This window comes from Ceratina calcarata, unplaced genomic scaffold, assembly GCF_001652005.2.
Source record: "Ceratina calcarata isolate Rehan_Ccalc_2016 unplaced genomic scaffold, ASM165200v1 scaffold554.2, whole genome shotgun sequence".
NCBI lineage: Eukaryota > Metazoa > Arthropoda > Insecta > Hymenoptera > Apidae > Ceratina > Ceratina calcarata.
In genome coordinates, this window is record NW_017176727.1 from 95,156 (window position 1) to 115,385 (window position 20,230).

At 43.2% G+C, this 20,230-nt stretch overlaps 1 protein-coding gene across 3 annotated transcripts; it reads right to left on the reverse strand.

The window, feature by feature from the left end:
• Nucleotides 1-135: 135 nt before the first annotated feature.
• rk (G-protein coupled receptor rickets) lies at nucleotides 136-20,216 on the reverse strand. Of its 3 annotated transcripts, none has more exons than XM_018031569.2 (13): nucleotides 19,455-20,216; nucleotides 7,222-7,293; nucleotides 7,072-7,143; nucleotides 6,843-6,911; nucleotides 6,405-6,548; nucleotides 5,388-5,528; nucleotides 5,068-5,133; nucleotides 4,851-4,994; nucleotides 4,700-4,771; nucleotides 4,332-4,624; nucleotides 3,539-3,658; nucleotides 3,272-3,466; nucleotides 136-3,186 (listed from the first exon to the last, which is right to left on the reverse strand). In XM_018031569.2, exons 1-13 carry the CDS (start codon nucleotides 19,685-19,687, stop codon nucleotides 1,790-1,792), a joined length of 3,018 nt encoding a protein of 1,005 aa, XP_017887058.1. In that variant the 5' UTR covers nucleotides 19,688-20,216; the 3' UTR covers nucleotides 136-1,789. The 3 variants fall into 3 exon arrangements, with proteins under 3 accessions (XP_017887058.1, XP_017887057.1, XP_017887059.1); XM_018031568.2 differs by having other exon boundaries at nucleotides 3,539-3,718; XM_018031570.2 differs by lacking the exon at nucleotides 19,455-20,216 and having other exon boundaries at nucleotides 3,539-3,718; nucleotides 6,817-7,143; nucleotides 7,222-7,248.
• Between the last annotated feature and the right edge of the window lie 14 nt (nucleotides 20,217-20,230).

The following is a 20,230-nucleotide window of genomic DNA, read 5'->3' on the forward strand; positions in this document are numbered from 1 at the left end:
ATTACTGTTAAACTCGCTTCGATGGCGGGACAGGTCTTCCTTGTAACGCCACAGACATTTACCAAAAATAAAATAAACTTCCACGAAGCCCTCTCTACCGCACGTCACATAGGTTATCAGGATTCAACACTCGTGTTCGTCGTAACGCATTATTTTATTAGAAAAACTTTATTAAATAGTTCTGACCGGACACACACGCGAAACATGTTTATCGGTACATTAAGAAATTCTTTTAAACGTTTAAAAGAATTGCGTGCGCAACGTACAACTTGTAGCCACGGACTTGTTCCTAAGTTCACGGCTGTAGTCTACCGCGGCTTGCGTTCACACAGTCCGAAATTCTCGCATCATAATTCAGTTTGAGATCAAAAGATCCATTTGAAAACCTACTGGGAAGTTCGTTAAACCTTATGGCTCTTCTGATGTAGTTATTCTATCAGAGAGAAAAACTCTTCTCTCTGATTCTGTCATTAAACAAACAGAATATTCGTTCTCGATTGGGAGTGAAAACACATTCGCGCGGGAAACGAACATGACGCATTCGTTAAATAAAAGACCGCTAAGTAATACTAGTGAACATCTTTGCCATTAATTTAAAACCGCGTATAAACATTTGCACGCCGTAACGATCGTATAATAATTAATCTTTAAGCTAGAGTAACCTAACTGAGAATAGTCTAACGATCGATTAACTATAGTGTCATGGCTGGACAATTGTACGATCGTTCATCACCGTGTAACAATAGATTTTCGCAACTCGGTCCATAAATTCTCAAATAATTGTTGCGTTAATAAGTAAAAACTTACGGATAATTTATATATTCATTGACTACGTTCGTTTGAGAATCAATGGACCAAAAGGTAATTAAACTATTCGCTGCTCTTAACTGCATGTTAGAAATCGTATTGTACGCCCGGATCTTCAATAAGAAATTGGCTCCAGTGTTTGTATAAACCGTCAGTCTTATAACAACACAAACATTTTTACTAACGATCGAACAATGGATTTTAAATACTGATCCCACGATAAAACGACTCTTCCTTGTTTAAACAACGGACAAACAAGCATTCCCCGCTTCAGCTGAATGATTTCTGAACGAAAAACTGCATAAGAAAATACTGCGCATCCCTTGATGAATATATTAATAAATAATCTCTCTATCGTCGATCTCGAAAATTATTATATACAGAACATCGAGTTCCTCATCCCGGATTTAAAGTTATTATTCTTAATTTTAACATCGCCCTATCGTTAAACCGCGTTTTATCATCGTACATAATCGGGTGAAATTAATGAATATTTGTGAACGCACGATGAGCCTTGGCAGTATTTTATGATTATTGTATTTGCCGATCGCGGTTCTCCAATGAAAATATACATTAAACACTTACGCGTGCATGAATAGCGGACGGTGAAAAAAAGTAGATCGATCCTCTCGCGTTTACCGAAATTGGCATAAATAATCATACAAAGGAACGTCCACTATCTCTGTCCACGTAACTTCAAACACGCGAGAATTGCCAACGTAACGGGTTAGTACACCCTCGATCCTTCAGAGGACATTTAATACTGAAACCGTTCGGGAGCAACGAGACACGATACTCGTATCTCTAGTTTATCGTGTAATATATATATTCTAAAATCGTACGACGTCGTTCCACGGAGATCGAATTAAATTTAGGTTTCGTTCGGTCTCACTGGAATTTCGACATCGTACAAATTTAGTTTTATGGCAGCAAGTATATTAATATAATCTCGAATGAACCGACGAGGTACGCGTAAGACGATTTAAACCTGTGGCATATTGTCATCGTCCTGTTGATCGCTAGTCTCTGCCGCGGAAGGTATGGTCGCGAGCAGCCTGACCGCCAATCTGCTCGGTGATCCGGGTGGCTCTGGTTCTTGGATCGCCAACTGACGGGTCAACCTTGGCTTCGATTTCGCCGGTCTGGGCGTATTCCTCGCGGTGACCTCGAGGGACGCGCTGGATCTCGAGATCCTCCAGGTACTGGTACTGGCTGTGGTGGCGGAACCCGAGGAGTCGTTCCTGGAGGAGCTGAGATTCGAGTCTTGCGACGGTTTTCTGGTAATCAGCCAAGAAGAGGCTCTTCGTTTAGGGTCGAGCAGCCTCAACGGGATGCCACAGTGGTGAGCCTGCCGCCAGGAGTCTGACCTGGATGACGAGAAGTTTTCGCTGGAGGACACGGAGGAGGCTCGCTTATGCTGTTTCTGCTGTATCTCCGCGATTTGGTAAGCATACTGATCGCTGCGCGCATGCCTGGGCCTGGTGTCTCTGGCGCAGGGCCACAGTATCCTGGTGCCCCATCGTCGATAGCCGGAGCATTGACTGGCTTCGAGTAACCTCGAGTTGCAGGCGCAGGGCGTCTGATTATCTCTCGACGACCTGTCCACCAGGCTGTTCGTGTTGACAGGAGTCTGCCTGTTGCTAAAGTTCGAGCTGTGCCGGCATCTGCCGATCCCCCTGGTCACCCTGGACTCTTCAATCGCTTTACAAATCAACACGCAATCCTTCTTGAACTGTTTCGTCAGGATCGCGTATAGAAATGGGTTGCAGCAGGAGTTGAGCGGCAGGACGAACACGGCGAACACCTTCGCCTGTTCGAGAGACACCAACTGCAACCCGAAGGTGGCGGTCAGCGAGAAGAACGCTATAGGGGACCAGCAGAGGAAGTCGGTGAACACCAGCAGAGCCATACGCTTCGCGATTCGAGAATCGTTCGAGTTCCACGCCTGGGAGCCCCTGATCGCGCAGTACATCTTCAGGTAACATCCCATTAGTATAAGGAACGCGACGCCGTTGATCAGCATCAAGAATATCACGTAAGCCAACGCCGCGTTCCCGTTGGTCTCGAACGGCAAGCAAATCGCGAACTTCCTGTAGTCCGATACACCGACCAGAGGCAGACTCGCCATCGACAAGGCGAAACACCAACCCACGGTCATTATGTAACCCGCGTGTTTCAACGATAATCTTTTGTTCAAATGCATCGCGTGTGTTATAGCGTAGTTCCTTTCTAAAGTGATCACTGCCAGCGTGTACACGCTCAACTCCGAACTGAGCACGCCTAGGAACCCGGCCAGTTGACACCCGGCGGAGGTCTGCCAAGGAATCGCGTACTTTCGGAATTCTCCTAGCGTCGAGGCGTCCACTACTGCTAATAATCCTGCACATTGAATCGATATTTCTGCTTCTTAACGAAGGTAACGAAAGTCCGGACTCTAAATCTTCTTACATAGTATTTTTGTTACCTAAATAAATGCCCATGAAGAAGTCCGCCGCGGCTAGATTGCAAACTAGGAATCGTGGAACGTCCATTTTGCTCCTCGAGAATATTAATACGAACACGACGGTCCCGTTCCCGAGCATAGCGAGTAGAAACACTACCCACACGCCACAGCGTAAAGTCCACCAGTCGAAGAGATCTTCGCACGGCAGGAAAGGACCTGGAACATTGCATGTAACATTTGGTTCCTCTTTATCTCGAGTCTTCGAAGAAGGTAATGTATTGGAATTACCAGGCTGAGGTAGGCACTGTACGTGAGAAGGCAGTGTCTGAGTTGGCAGCGTAGCGCGACTGTTCTGCTCTTCGAAATAATCCTCAAGGTATGAGGGTAGGTTGCCGGGGTACGTAAAATCTGAACCAAAGTTAGCCCAAAGTTCATTTATTTGCGAGCCAAATTTGTCGGTCATGTTATCTAAAACACGTCACCACTTCAGTGCTGCAAAGTCGTTTTATTAATCTTCGAATCGATGGATGACGTCTTGCGAGTTTCTCGTGATAATCTCTGTTCTGATGAATCGAATTTAATGACGAATCCAAAATGTTTTATTTAAACACGATTGCGATTCTTTCTAGTTGTCCCTTGGTATGATAATTTTAGATTCGCCATGGATGATCGAATGATAAAAGCCAAAGTATCTTCTCTGTGTGAAAACGAAAATTTTCGAATTGCCAACGTAATTGCGCTTTGCAGCATTTAAGTGTCGAGCGACTCGTAAACTAAAAATCTAACAAGCTTAAACTGACAAGATCAAACTGTCTCATCATTGCGAAGCAAAGCAATGCGATAAATTATTATTACATAGTTAGGAATTTCTTAAACATTATTGTGAAAAGTGTGAAATGATGATTAGTGGCGATGAGTTAAAACGATTAGAAGAACCTTCGGTTGATACTCTTCTACTAAATCTTCAATCAATTTGAACTCGTCGATGTGAGTCGACAATTTTATAAAACGCGAACAGTATCAACTTGACAAGAAAGCCCCAAGGATCCGAATAAGGGAGTGAGAGCGTCGAACTACTTACTGAGCTGAGGCCAGATATCGGTGAAGCTCGAGTTCCACAGGCTCATATCGAACTCGTTGTCGGTCGGGAACAGGATAGACTCTTGAACGGAGGACCTCGTCACCGGATCCTCCACCGCGACCGACAGGAACGCGCAGCAGTGATAAGCGTACGAGAGCACCATCGTTTGCACACGCGGAAACCTTTCGGGAGCTGGAAACTCTCTCAGCGCCGGGTTGTTGAACGTCTTAAGATGCAACAGTCTCGATAGCCCTAGCGTCGGCAGTACCGGGAACACGTTGTTCCCAAGATTTCTGAAATTAGACGTGCTCACGTGAAGCGGAGTACATTTTCCGCGAGAGATATTCGAACGAAGTCGAAGCGCTCACAGGTCCTCCAACTGCCTCGTCTCCTTAAACGCCTCGGGATGAATATACTCGATGTAATTGCTCTCTAGATCTCTGAAACATCGGAGATTCTCTTTCTCAAGACGATAACGAGTAGCCATACAGAGAGAGCATCGAGAGTGAGAACACTTACAACACCTGCAGTCTCGTCAAACCATTGAACGCGTCGCCTGTGATCATTTCCAGCTTGTTGTTCGACAGAAGCAGGTCGTGCAGCATGCCCAGGTTTCTGAACGGCTCGTCTAGCAACGACGAGATCATGTTACTGGCCAGATCCCTGGTAAAATGAATATTCGTTGACGCGTACAATGATAATAATTAATCCGCGTTTCGTCTATAAAAGTACTCACAGCACGCGTAACTCAGAACAATTTCGTAGATTCGGCACCTCCGTCAGGAGATTCGATTTCATGTCTCTAGAAGCAGAGGAGGAAGTTAATCGGGAAATGGAAATTCGATGTGATATTAAATATATACCGACAGAATTCTATTGAATGTATGTCAAGCCGATCGAATATAAATTTTATTATCGTCATTCAACCGCACGAGCTAATGAATTCACTAGCCCGGTAATAATTTCATCAATTATTCTGCCATATCATAATTCACTCAGCTATGAAACAAATTATGTCATAAAACGTTCCAAATATCTCGATGAATGATTACTTACAAGCTTTTCAATTTCGGGCACTGTTCGCACAAATTTCCCGGGACACTCGCCACTTGTGCGCGATCCAATCTCAACACTTCTAACGATCTCGTTCCATTCAAATTCGGAAACAGTCTCAGTTCCTTCAGATTCGAGAGGATACTGAAAGAAACTTTTTTTTTCAAAATTGCGAAAAATGCTTCAAATAAAAGTTTTTTTCCTTCTAACTTCGATATTTAACGAGTTACGTATGATTATTTGGCATTTTATTAATGTTGACAAAATCCGACCATCCCAGCGTCGAAATGGCGAACTTTTGACAAAAAATTTCGTTTTTTGTCAATAACTCCCGAACGGATGGACGTAGGGGGAGCATGTATAGGACCGTTTTGTAGGGGACGACGAGATCTACAATTTCTGTATAAAAATTCTTTGCTAGCATTAATATTTAACGAGTTATTGACGAAAAACTAAAAAACAGTTTTTTGCAAATAACTCGTAAACTATTGATGCTAGCGAAAAAGTTTTACATGGAAATTGTAGATCTCGTCGTCCCCTACAAAACGGTCCTATACATGCTCCCCCTACGTCCATCCGTTCGGGAGTTATTGACAAAAAACGAAATTTTTTGTCAAAAGTTCGCCATTTCGACGCTGGGATGGTCGGATTTTGTCAACATTAATAAAATGCCAAATAATCATACGTAACTCGTTAAATATCGAAGTTAGAAGGAAAAAAACTTTTATTTGAAGCATTTTTCGCAATTTTGAAAAAAAAAAATTTTCGTCAGCGTCAATACTTAATTGGATATTTCCTTCTATACTTTTCAGCACGTAGCTATTTATTATTAGCATTATTCTTCCGACGTCTGATTTCTTTTTAAAAAATGCGTTTCTAAAGTGCATAAACTTTTGGGAATGACTGTATAGCCAATACATCCTTAATCTATGCGTCTTCGGCAACAGAAATAGTGACGATAAGCATCGCCGCATAGGGAGGGCCGATGCACTTTTAGAAACCGATAAATCGGCCACTCACAGTTTACGTAGCTTCCGTAGATTCCGAAAAGTGTTCCCGTGGATTTCCTTGATGGGATTCCCGCGTAGATCCAGCGACAGGAGATTAGTGGCGTGTTGAAAAACGTGCTCCTCCAGTATCTCGATTCGGTTGTTCGACAAGGACCTACGAAACCGAGGGAACATACACGAATACGACTTTCTTGGCTTCCTCCGCGTCGGTAAAAATGAAAAACAAAAGGACCGGCATCCGATTTCGCAATTCAAATCATTTCTCCTCCGTTTAAAAGTGAATGACGATAGAAAAATTCTGACTGAGAATGGCGTGATGATACGTTTACTAGGAGGTTCGAGAAGGTGTTCCTCTAACTTGCGAATGGTGACTCGACAAGGAAATAGAATTGATAGGGTGTAAAAAAAAGTTGTCAAATTACATTTTACTTAATCGATGCACACTTACAGGTCTTCAAGGCCAGAGAGCATTACGATCGCGGTCGGTATTTTTGTTAAATAATTGTCATCGAGCTCCCTACAAATCAGACAGAGAATTACAACTTTTAACAATCGCGAACACTACACGCGGGAGACTCCGTTTCAATCTGTTAATTCGCACGGATCGTCCGGCCTCCGTTTTTATCACGATAAAATATCTAACTTTTCTTTGGAAATATTTCTGCCCGAACACTCACAATACTCGAAGGCTCGTTAAGTTCGTAAATGCATCGTCGGCGATCGTGTGCAAATGATTTCGTCGGAGCAATCTGTAATAAACAATGAGATCCCAAACAAACTTTGCTAGAGAAACAATAATGTATTTTCAATTCGTCTGTAATACTTACAACACTTCAAGATTGCTGATTCGATGGAAGGCACGGACTGGAATGTCTGTTAAGTTGTTGCTGGTCAGGTCTCTGCAAATATAATCATCTTCTGCATGATTCAAGAAATATGCATATACAAGGTGTCCCAGAAAAAGTGTTAGAGCCGAAAAGGGGTGAGTCTGGAGGTGTTTCTGAATAATAATTTCCTTTGGTAAAATGTAAAGTGAGCTATGGTTTTTGAATTATTAACAAAAAACACTGATCAATGGGAGCACGCGTAGTGGCGGCTCGGATTGTGACGCTCGGTCGTTGCTCAGCGCGGGCCTTATACGCGCCCTTATTGGTCAGTGTTTTTCGTTAATAATTCAAAAACCGTGCCTCACTTTGCATTTTGGCAAAGGAAATTATTGTTCAGAAACATCATTCAGAAACATTTACAGAATCACCTCTCTTCTAATACGACACCCTGTATATAAAAAAGTGTATTATCGTTAATCGTGGCCAACGGAAGAGTCGTCGGCCGTTTTTAAAAAACAAAAAGAAGAGCGAGAAGGGAAAAGAAGGAGGAGAGAAGAATGCAAATAGTACACGGGCTCGTAAAGTCGAAAATTTATCGGGCGACGTCGTCGGTGCGCTCGTATTTTCAAACGTTCCCCTGACGAGCTCGCCCTGCTAGCTAGTTTTCCCAATTTCACAGCTACCTCACAGAATTCGTGACAGACTGATTCTACTTCGTTGTCTATGCACGTCTACCTCGAAATTGCACCCGCCCGACACTTTGCATATTAAACCGGTACCAGTATTCGTGAGATTTACTCGTTTAACTTTCAATTTATAAGTAAATCAGATCTCTCGTTACCTCACACGTACCAATCAAAATTGATCCGCAATCATTTCTTTAAATAGAGTTCTGAAATGAGTCTTTGCTCACTGGCAGCATGCGTTCCCTGACGTCGAGCACGTAGCCACTCGATACAGTATAGAATTTATAAATGAATGACGATTGTACTTGAGTATTCTGGGTACAATGAGTAGTCAGGAAGTTCGAGTATTTTTATATATGCATATTTTTTTTAACAAAAAGAAGTATTAAATAGCAATTAATATAGTCATTTAATTCAAGTATCGAAATATACACACTGCCTTTGATATTTTGGTACTCTTTAATTGTTTGTATTTGATGTACGAAAGTAATAATTAACGGGAGTATACGAAACTCGATAAACCTGCGGCTCGAAAGTGAAAATCGGCCGTCTAGACTTAGCGAATCACTTTCCCAGGTAGGCCGAGATCGCTCGAGGGCCTCGCGTGGATCACGCGAACCGTTTTCTAGGACGCGCTCGGCCTCGAAACGAAGTCCGATTAAAACGACGCCGTTCTCTTGGATTGTGTACACGAATTTCCATTCGACAATTTATCCTCCTGGGGCGCGTAAATATCGGCACTCGATATCGGATTTACGACTGGTCTAACTAATTTCGCAAGTTTCCATCCTTGATTCATCCGTGGACAGAATTCTATCTGCAGAGAATCAGAAGTAAAATGAAATTCCGATCTAGATTTTATTTCGTAGTTTATTAATTCGACGAAACTTGACGTTGGTCGATTATTAAACGAGAATCAGGATGTCGTTTCGCCCAGATGCGATTTTTCTGCGTAACTTGGGTGATGGATGGAGTTAATTAAGCGATGCACCGCGAGTTTTGGCACGTTTTCTAGGTTCCGAAAACCACTGTTTTGCTCTGGTTTCAGTTTTATTAGTACCAATGATCAGGGAAATAAACATTTGGCAAACGCGAATATAGAAGGTAATTAAGAGATCAACGAGACTCTTATCCCGGGATATACTTCCAATCTGCAAAAGTCACAACTGTACTTTCTCGAGTTTTATCGATGCTACCTTGTTTCGTTGAGACCTGTTTATTCAATTGAATTTTTTGATACGATCAAACACAATGGGGGACACGGAGGGAGGTCCGAATCTTATTAAAAAGTTTCTTTTTCTTCTGTAAGCTTACAGAATCTGTGGTTGCGCGTGCGTAAGCTGACTCGATCGATGTGTGGAATTGTTCGGGTCACAGAAATCACATGGAACGATACAACTGTTTTCGAACCGTCGGTCCTCCGCGGAAAAGAGCAACGCATTCTGAGAAAGTACTCACCAGCTACACCGGACACTTTAAGGGGCCTACCCAGTGTTTTGTAATGTAAAAATTGTAAAAGAATCGATTTCCTTTTTTTCATTTTTCGAAAGTTTGTACCTTCAAAAATATCATACTAAAATTTCGAGGTCAGATCTCAACTAGTTTTCGAGTAGCAGCCTTCTAATAGTATTCATACAATAAAAATGTAATAATGTAATAGTTAAGAATAAGCAACGACTCTGAATACCGGCAGACTTTTCCATGTGTCTATGGTTTTCATATCGCAATAGATATCGGTCAAAGGTCGTTCGCCCGTGGCAGTATGCCACATTTTAGATTCACTGATCGAAACGACCCTGTCGCTAGTTGTTTATAGGTAACATAATACGTTCTCGTGGAGGAATCAAAAAGTAGAGCGTTAAGGGATGTTTTTGTTTCGTCGACGTAATGTCGATCCTGACTGGAGCAGATAACAGTGGGATCCCGTTGTCATACGGAAGTTTTTATATCCCGGGCGAAGTTTCCGAGCGTGTCCTCGTGAAAAACGAGCGGCCGTAAACAGGAGCCGAATTTCCATCGTGTTTCCATCGGCGGCGAACAGAAGAATCGATGTCTCTCTGTTTAATAGATTACATTAGATACTAAATACGAATCAGATACTAAACAACAGGTATGAATCTCTGCGTTACACTTTTGGCCTTTTAATTCCGAACTTGGACGACATTCTAAATTCACGATGAATACCCAGACGGCATGAAATATTGTATCAAAATTGCAGCAAGTTAGCAATGTTGCTACAACATCTACAATATTCCATGCTTTCTGGGTATCTTCGTGCATGATTAGGTATAATAAATACGACTATGATCAACGGAACGCGCTTCTCTAAAACTGTCCTGCCTTTAACGTTCCTCCGTTTAAGGATGTATTGGCTATACAGTCAATCCCAAAAGATTATGCACTTTAGAAACGCATTTTTTAAAAAGAAATCAGACGTCGGAAGAACATTGCTAATAATAAATAACAAAAAAAAATTTTCGATTTTTCCGAGATTTTTCNTAATCATACGTAACTCGTTAAATATCGAAGTTAGAAGGAAAACAACTTTTATTTGAAGCATTTTTCGCAGTTTTGAAAAAAAAAATTTTCGTCAGCGTCAATACTTAATTGGATATTTCCTTCTATACTTTTCAGCACGTAGCTATTTATTATTAGCATTATTCTTCCGACGTCTGATTTCTTTTTAATTATAGGAAATGCGTTTTTCTAAGGTACATAAACTTTTGGGATTGACTGTATAGCCAATACATCTTTAATGAGTTCTACGATGGACTCGTCTGACGATACTAAATGATAATCGTAAGACCAGACGCGAAACGGTAATGTTTTACAATAGCTGAAGTTATGGTCGAGCAATTAATCGTGGGGCGGACACGGAACGGCGCACTTGGCGTTACTACTTCGAAACTCGCGTTTCAGTTTCGAACGTAATACCGCATTTATTTTCATCAGTGTCCTTTTAATTATCTACTTCCAGACACACTTTTCCCGACACGCGGTGCCAATTTATTCCCGTTAAATCCATATCGTAAATCACGCGATCCTGAATTTATAGTACTAACTATATAATCGCAAACACTATAAATTCTCAGACGTTCACCAGACTCTTAACGTTCACCAGAGGAGTCCAGAAATATTCCATTGAGAACCGTGTTTCTTTATAGAAAATAAAACTGTTACTCATCGGTCCGCCGTGTGTAAATCGCGACCTAATAAAAAATAGTAGCGGTGGCATAATTCTCCAATACACTCCACCCGGCGATTCCTTCCGAACAATCGATTCATGGCTACCAGGGAATCATTTACTTTTACTGCAAACTCGTAAAAAAGGGAGTTGCATTATTTGCGGAACGGCGCGACGCGGAATAAAGGGGAGAAGGATAATAAAGGGCGAGATAAAGCCAGGGCGAACGGCAGCAAGAGGTCCCCTAAAATAATGACGATCATTCCGAAACGCGTCTGCCTCGAGGAAACTAATTATTAAGAAATAGTTTCGTTTCAACTTCGAACGAGGCGACCGATTTCTTAAGAAAAGTTTCTTTCTAAAAAGTCTTCGAACGGTCTGTAGCTCATCAGCATACGAAAATTTCCTTTCACAAACTATTTTCTCTTGAAATTTCCTCGAGAAACTCATTGGACATTGTCATCGGTCTTTAACGACCGGCGAACGAAACTGAAGTTCGGAAAGTCCGCCGAAACCGAAGAAAAAGGAAGGAACACTCGGACCTTGGTAACTGCTCTATTCCAGATAGTTTTTCCAATGAAACTTCGATAAATATTCAGTTTCTTGTTCTGTCAGCGAATTCGGTCGATGGATCTTCCTGCCATGGTTTTCACTTTTTGTTTGATCGAGTAACGAATTGACGTTCACTCGGTCGAGTGTGAAGCATGGGGATAAAGGGAACTGACAACGTGATTAATTGGTCTCGATTACGAGATTGAACAGACGGGGTGGTCGGAGACTTTTCAAACTCATAAACTTGATAACTCCGCGTATCCGCAGAAGAAAAATTGGCCACTGATGAGAAATATCATCGGAAAAGTTTGACGACGTCGAAGAATGACTTCCAGGGGTACTCTTCGAATAATTAAGGAGCCTACCCAGCGTGACCGTCTAAAATTTAGCTCATTCTTGGGAATTTTTTAAAACTTTTATAAATTAACTGTGTAAAAGAATTTTTTTGTAAAAAAATAACTAAAGGTGACCAAGTTATGAGCTATCTCCCGACAAAAAAAGTGCCTTAAACTGATTTGAATGGAGGAGTTTCAGTGCATTGGCTACTGTTCTCTTATGTCTACGCCGAAGACTTTTTTTAGAAGTAATGCGAAATTCTGGTGTAACAGTATTGGAAGAAAGTTACGTTGACCTTGTACACGGAGCATTTATATGGTATGGATGAATCATGTGTCCCGGCAATGACGTAGCTTTGCAGGTTTTCGCGAGCGAAAGTCAAAAGTGATTAACGCGCCGTTGAAGAACGAAAGTCGACAGCTATTACCCGGTTGTCAAGTCCCTCCGTGAATCATTGTTAACATACAACGAGTTTGCTCATTTTGATTTAGCATAAATATTGTATCGACGTTGATTCGGTGGCGGGAAGAACGAGGGATGGAATTGAACGAGACAGCGGCTCGACCCGGTATTTAATAAGAGGACGACGCTCGCCGCTCCAAGCTTGTTTAAAGTTTCCCGGTTGAAACTTTCTCGGACAGTAACAAAGTGGCTCTGACAGCGATGGTTGTTACACAGAGGCGATACTACTAAGTAAGGAGTGGCAGAGCCCGTGTAGTCGTTGAGACTGCGAATGAAAATCGCTCTTTTCGGTAGAGTTAGAAATTCGGTAGAATTCATGGGGTTTTTGAAAAATTATAGCGACTTAAAATTTGCATGTACTCTTTATTTATTTATGATAATCACTTTTACATACATTTATTACATTTTTCTATTTTACATATTTTAAAATTTCAATGCTTTGTCATTGTTTTTATGTAATAGTTCATACAACCTTAAGACTAATTATAACTAATGCACAAGAAATAAATTAGTTGCGAACAGATTATGCACCTTGACACAAAGTATGGTGAAAGAGTAGAACTCATCAAAGAAGGTAAACCCGTAGAGAACCGTGAATATTCATGTTCGCAGTGAACCGATTTTAATGAATCGAAATTGAACTTCTAACTAAAGGTACGTACAAAGAATATCCTGAGCGGACGGTGCTGCGGTTGAAATTCCTCAAATCTTACCACACTGGGGCTCGGATGCCAACGGCGTGTGTGACTCGAATATCAGAACGTCGATCCACGATTACGGGAATCAGTCCCGGTCACACCGATACCCGGAACGAAACACCGCGTTATACGTTTCCTCAATGAATTCTCAACTGCGTAAACGCGAAACAAGGGAATTGAGACGAGGAAACGATGAACGTGTGGTGGTCAGTGAACACACGGTCAAACGTTTGCTTAGACTACTGCCGCGTCTGACTAACGACTACTAATTCTACTGTCGCGAGCAACGTAGTTTCTACTTATACATTCGAAGGAATAACGATTCATCAGTTCCCTCGCTACGCCTCTCAAGCTATCAACCATGAAACGTTCCCGTTATCGCAGACCACAAATCATCCCCCGACTACTCAATGCCGCGCGAAGCTTATCTACGATCGTAAATCATCCCTCGAACACTCTTCAACATGTTAAAACCATTTTTAAAACGGTAACGAGAGAATTATTATCATCTGCTCGCATATGCTTCTAATTCAGAAACTTAATAAATCGTTTATAATTACCGTGGGCGGTAAATAAAAAATGACCTGGACGGGGATGAGCAGAGGAATCAATGGTCGTGTGCATGCATTTTCACGCGCGACTAGCCGGCAACAAACTTTTTAATTGCAGCCGACTTTCACGCTGAAGCGGGTCGATTCGCGACAAGCAAACAAATCTCGTGGAACGTTTCGGGTCAAGAGCTCATTCGCCTAAAATTGGCCCGAGACGAACGCTCGTTTCCTCGGCGAGGGATCGCCGCGGGGACTCGCTAATTGGTCGAACGTGACTCCAAGCGTGATTTAAACGGCAATTAGAGAAAGTTCTAAGCATGTACCTAACAGTTCTGAAGAAATAATGCCACGGTCTCTGAAACTCTTCGACGACAGACTGCTTGAGGTTTCTTACATCATTTCACTCTCTTCAGGTATCGAGGATCGATGAACGCGTAACGCACGGGGGGCAATAAACGCCGTTAAAAATCATCTAATGAGGTGAATCGTCGATTATTGAAACACAAGGTTCTAATCGATTCACAAAGCAGCTTCTATCTTTCCAACCGGAAGTGATGCATGTTTTATGCGTTTATGCTATACAAGTATAGAATTATAAGCAATTAAGCAGAAAACTTTTTGAAAGGGCACCTAATTCTCCATACATCCCTTAAAATTCTTCTTTTCCCGGTGGTTTTAATAGATTTTCTTGATACCGGATTTACAGAGCGACATCGATTCACCCTGCAGGTCGCGTTTGGCTACGCGAATCACTTAACGATCCGGAAACTTAAACATTTATGCTCGGTGAACTTGAACTTTATACGTCAGCGCTCGGATCGACCGTGGAACGGCAAGTTTCTTTTTCGGAAGACCTGGAGTCTTTGTCCTGGAAAATACATCGGATTGATTTTCTCGCGACGTGAGAATCTTCCTTATAGTATATTTGTCATGACGTCATCGTGCAGATAGAGATTTTGTTTCGTCCGTCGACCGGGCCAGTAAGAAAGAAAGTCGGAGGCGAGGAAACAGCTTCCCTCCCTCGAAATTTCTTCTCGCCAAGAGTGACCAATCTCGTTTCTATATGTAGACGAGGGTGCAAAAGTTGGGTGACCAGCGACTTCGCCGACAAAACTTTTTTTCAAATTTCTTGAAGCGAGGCGATCGCGGAATTTTCGAATTGCACCGAGGAAGACGGGAAACCGTGTCGAGAAAATGTCAAGACGTCGTCAGACGGTCGATAGACGAGAGCGTGAACATCTAGAAGTAGCGTGGAGTGTACTATTAATCACGCCAGTCACGTGCGTGACGTGGATCGCGTGTACATGACGTTATTGTGAAAGTAATTCCGGCGGTTGCCAAATTCGACCCATTTGCCTGCACGGAAAAGGAATATTTCGAAATTTTATCATGATCCCAAACGAATTCGGACTTTCGAATATCACAAGAACCGATTTTACTTCGACGATCAAAGTTTTGCCACTCTTCGCAAAACGAGGCGTCGCGACGTAACGTCACGATAAATTCGTTCATGCGAGACAATAAAAAATCCTCGCTCATTCGTTCCTGTGTGATCGTGGATAAGCGTTGAACTAGAAAATAGAAGCTTCGATGAAACGACGAACTAAGAATCTATGAGATCAGTTAGGTACACAATATGCACGGACTAGCACGATCGTTGATGAATGAAAGAAGCGTGCGGGAGCGAAATTTCGTGAAACGGAGCGGTCCGCGCCGGATTCCATGCGGGTGACGAGTCGGGATATAGGTCAGAACGAACGTCGTCGTCGCTTCGAGTCATCGAGATTCCGCGAGAAAAAAAAGAAAGGGAACGACGACGACGACGACGACGACGACGACGACGACGAGGGGGCGAGAAGAATCGTCGGAACGACGTTCCCGGTTACGAGTTTTCATTTCGGTTCGCGGATCGTCATCGGCGACGAAGGATCGAGTAGGATCGATCTACCGAGATGGGATCCTCTCTCCGGTGATCCGGAAATATTCGTGTCACATCTGCACCGGATGCATCATTTCTCTCGGGCCGAGACGCGGTTCTCTCGATCGTTTCGAAGATGAAGAACAATCACGATTTCAGCGACGAACAGGACACAGGTTTGGTAATTTCACGAGAGAGAGAATCTCTGATGAAAATATTTAGCGAGAAATAGATCTGAAAGCACTTATTCGCTGAAAGAACGTTTTGTTTGTTTCGAAATGAAATCAGCCCGGCGATCTGTAGCGAACGAATATAAATTTTCAGAGAGGAAGCGAAGTCGTTTCGGCTGGCAATCGTTCCGCGATCAACAGTTGCTCCATTCGTTAGGTAAAGACAGTTCTACATCGGGCCTTTTCAACAATCCCGTGCTTCTGGACGCGGTTAGGCGCCGATTAATCACGTTTACGCGCGACGAAAAATAAATCAGCACTGCTTTTAAACCGCGGGACGCTGCCGCCGGCGCGAGGAGGAAAATATTTATAGAAAAGAAACCATTAGCTGGAAAAAAAAGTAGCCCGCGCGCCGGAGAGAAAGCTCTCTCGTTCATCCCTCGACGTGAATCTTTTGCTCCGTTAATTACTCCCATTCACCGACGCTGTTTATTCTAATTGAAATGTCTCGCTCGTCTCATCTTCGTATTTCTGTTCCGACGAAACCAGAGTCGACTGCCNGACGACGACGACGACGACGACGACGACGACGACGACGACGACGAGGGGGCGAGAAGAATCGTCGGAACGACGTTCCCGGTTACGAGTTTTCATTTCGGTTCGCGGATCGTCATCGGCGACGAAGGATCGAGTAGGATCGATCTACCGAGATGGGATCCTCTCTCCGGTGATCCGGAAATATTCGTGTCACATCTGCACCGGATGCATCATTTCTCTCGGGCCGAGACGCGGTTCTCTCGATCGTTTCGAAGATGAAGAACAATCACGATTTCAGCGACGAACAGGACACAGGTTTGGTAATTTCACGAGAGAGAGAATCTCTGATGAAAATATTTAGCGAGAAATAGATCTGAAAGCACTTATTCGCTGAAAGAACGTTTTGTTTGTTTCGAAATGAAATCAGCCCGGCGATCTGTAGCGAACGAATATAAATTTTCAGAGAGGAAGCGAAGTCGTTTCGGCTGGCAATCGTTCCGCGATCAACAGTTGCTCCATTCGTTAGGTAAAGACAGTTCTACATCGGGCCTTTTCAACAATCCCGTGCTTCTGGACGCGGTTAGGCGCCGATTAATCACGTTTACGCGCGACGAAAAATAAATCAGCACTGCTTTTAAACCGCGGGACGCTGCCGCCGGCGCGAGGAGGAAAATATTTATAGAAAAGAAACCATTAGCTGGAAAAAAAAGTAGCCCGCGCGCCGGAGAGAAAGCTCTCTCGTTCATCCCTCGACGTGAATCTTTTGCTCCGTTAATTACTCCCATTCACCGACGCTGTTTATTCTAATTGAAATGTCTCGCTCGTCTCATCTTCGTATTTCTGTTCCGACGAAACCAGAGTCGACTGCCCCGGTGCATCAGAAGTAATAATCGCATAGTTCTCGACGTAATACCGCCTGGTAAGAGTGCTCTGGACGCGTAAAACTGGCCTGCGAAGAGGAGGAAATATTAGCGGAGGAGAAATAAAGGGAAACCAACAGCGCGGAGCGTTAAAGCGTTTTATACGATGGAACACCATAAAAATGAAATCGCACGGCTCTGACGAATACTTCCAAGAATATAGGGAACGATGCTGCGGACATCTCCTAAAGGCAAAAGGTATGAAGTATAATCCGTACAAGTGCGGTTGACGTTCGCCGACCTACATAGCTTCGGGTTGATCCGTTCGAACACGGTCGATACTTAATAGAATACCGTTTAGGATCAAGGAAACGATGCAATCGAACAATTCACAGCCGTATACTCACGATTGTACGAATCCTTACATAAAAACAATCACAATCATTGAAATATGAAAAGTTGCTAGATATTAATAAAACACAACAAAATTTTAAATTCGTTTTTTCGCAGGATGAACAAAATACAAAAACAGTTTCTTCGGCAATCTCTGTCTCCAAAATGAAATACAAAACTAATCCAAAGTCTCTCGTCGTCCTTTCTATTTTTCAGATCGGAAAAGTCGACTCCGAGAGAAGGGAAAGATGGAGCGGAAGAGGAAAAGCCACTTGGAAAGCGAGGCGATTCATCTTCCTCCGACTATCGGCTCATTAATCGACTAGGGTAGTAAAGATTAATTCACGGTCTCTGCTTCGGTGCTGGAACGAATTGCTTGGAATTACCGGGTATTATTGATTCTCAGTGGTCGGCCGATTGGCCAAGCGTACCTGCTCATTATAGAGATTTAAACGAGCTCCTTTTTTACTTCGCCCTAAGGAAATTACAGTTTCATTTGCATTTATGAAATTACATAGTCGGTATAAGTGTCAATATCAATTTTATTGCAGGTCCCGTAATATCGGTTGTTCTCACGTACTCGAGTTATTTCGTCGACAAACCAAAGGAACATCGCGTGACCAATAGAATGATTTGACCAACGCGCTCGACCAATCAAGAAACACCAAATTTTTGATATCGCATCGCTCCTTGCCGGAGTCGCGAGCTTTAATCCTGACAGTGATGTCTTCCAAGATGAATATGTACCGCGTTGTACCGGAAGTCTTATATTAGATTCCAGACGAAGACCGTTCTAGTTCTCGTTTTAATTTTTAGAAATATATCGCGTCTCCTTCAAATTTTATTTCTTCTTTTATTGTTGGCCGTGTCTAAAATACCAGACAGGGGCTTTAACGTCGTCGTGAATCATTTAAGAATTGATCATTGCAGAATCGTTAACAGCTACTTGGGAGAAATAGAACGAGGATTATTATATCGCGACGTAATTTACGACTCGTAACTGATTTTAATTTTCGTTGTAAAAATACCCGGTAAATAACTAACGACCCGTGAATAATAATAAAGTGGAAGCAGCGAGAATCAAACCTCGGGAAACAGAAATAGTCTCGCTTAGTAGTATGCACCGGAGCAAGTCAGACAAACGATGTAAACGGAAACTGCGTCCAACTTGACCCGAAGAATACTTTCGGACCGGAATCCAGGCCAGAAGAAAAAAATCGTCCGTTTTTCCCGGTTTTCGCGCGACGTCAAACTGCATACGTCACTTGCCTTTTTTATTCTTTCGTTCCCGGATCCTCTGACCCGGCGACACGGCGATGTAAACAACGCGGGATATTAGAATAAATTACTGGCCGCGACGATAATAGCGACGCCACTATTTGGAGCACCGTGGCCAAATAAAAATTAATAACGATGCCCGGCGCTCGGTAAATTGTTGTTTTGAAACTCGAGACAAACGAGAACGATCTAAAAAAGGGAGGGAGTTCAGGATATTTGAATACGTCGCCGGCTCCCGGCTGGCCACGTGGTAATTAACGGATGCTCGACGTATAAAGTACGTTTCAAGTACAATTAAATTGATATCGTGCCCGGAGATTTGGGATTACAATCAGCGTTAACGATCCAAGTGTGCGGCACGTTTACCTTTCAAACTTTCAAGGAAACAGCTCGAGGGACCTCGGTGTACGAAAACCCGAGCGAACGGAACACACGCAAAAAGAGAGTTTATGAGAAACGTGATTTCCCGTACATTAGACTTCGACGTTACCAAAATATGGCATGGAGCGTGTCCATGCGAGTGCTCGCAAATAAAAGGCAAACTTGAGGCGAACGCGTTCGCCAAATCTAGACTCTGATTTACGATATAATCGGGACTTAATACTTACAGTTTCGTTAAGTTAACAGCTGAGGGAAGTGCGAGGACGTTGAGGGGCTCCAGGATGGAGAGGAAGCCAGCCCCGCGGCAAGAGAGTTCACGTTTGTCCACGGTGATGTTGCACAGTTCCAGGAGGCCGGTGGATCCCGGTTGCTCCTCGGCAGCGGAGTGGATCCGGCAGAGGAACATCGTCAGGACGGCAGCAGCGAGTCGAATGGTACCACGGCAGGACCTTGTGTACATGCCGGCCAGATTACTGAGGGGGCTTCCCTTCCTGAGTCGCCGCGCCCAGGACACGTTTCACTTTACCGCATTGTATTCGGTGGACGCACGTTTCGGTGGCCGGGTCACGCACGGGTGACCGAACGTACCAGCTGAGGACATGCAGAACGAAACGAACCCGGCGTGTTTAGAGAAGAATCGAGGAGCTTCCAAGCTCTACACAACGCACAATTCGAACGATACGTGCACCGCGGCGCGAATTCACCGACTGACAGCGCGGCCGCGGTGCTGGTTCCGTCGTTCCGTGTCCTTCCTCCTACACCTACACCTGCACGCGATATGTACAGCTAGTAACAACGAAACTGAGCCAGCTATGTGCATGCGTTAGTTTCCCCTAGGGGACAAAATTCAAAACGAATTTTAATAAGTGTACGTCTTATCTTTTCAATGCTCGATCAGGCATTTACAGGATTGTGGTCGATACTGTTTGACACGTCAAAATAAAAACAATTTTAACCTAAGTTTGGATAAATATTTACTGATGTAATTTTATTTTGAAATTGA

What these genes read in the sequence shown, in the direction of transcription:
- rk (XM_018031568.2), bottom strand. Translation starts at nt 19,687, where the DNA reads ATGTACACAAGGTCCTGCCGTGGTACCATTCGACTCGCTGCTGCCGTC. An exon ending in ATCAGCAATCTTGAAGTGTT is followed by an intron (nt 7,144 to 7,221) that starts GTAAGTATTACA and finishes TGTTTATTACAG; the next exon opens with ATTGCTCCGACGAAATCATT. An exon ending in CTCTCTGGCCTTGAAGACCT is followed by an intron (nt 6,549 to 6,842) that starts GTAAGTGTGCAT and finishes TCGGTTTCGTAG; the next exon opens with GTCCTTGTCGAACAACCGAA.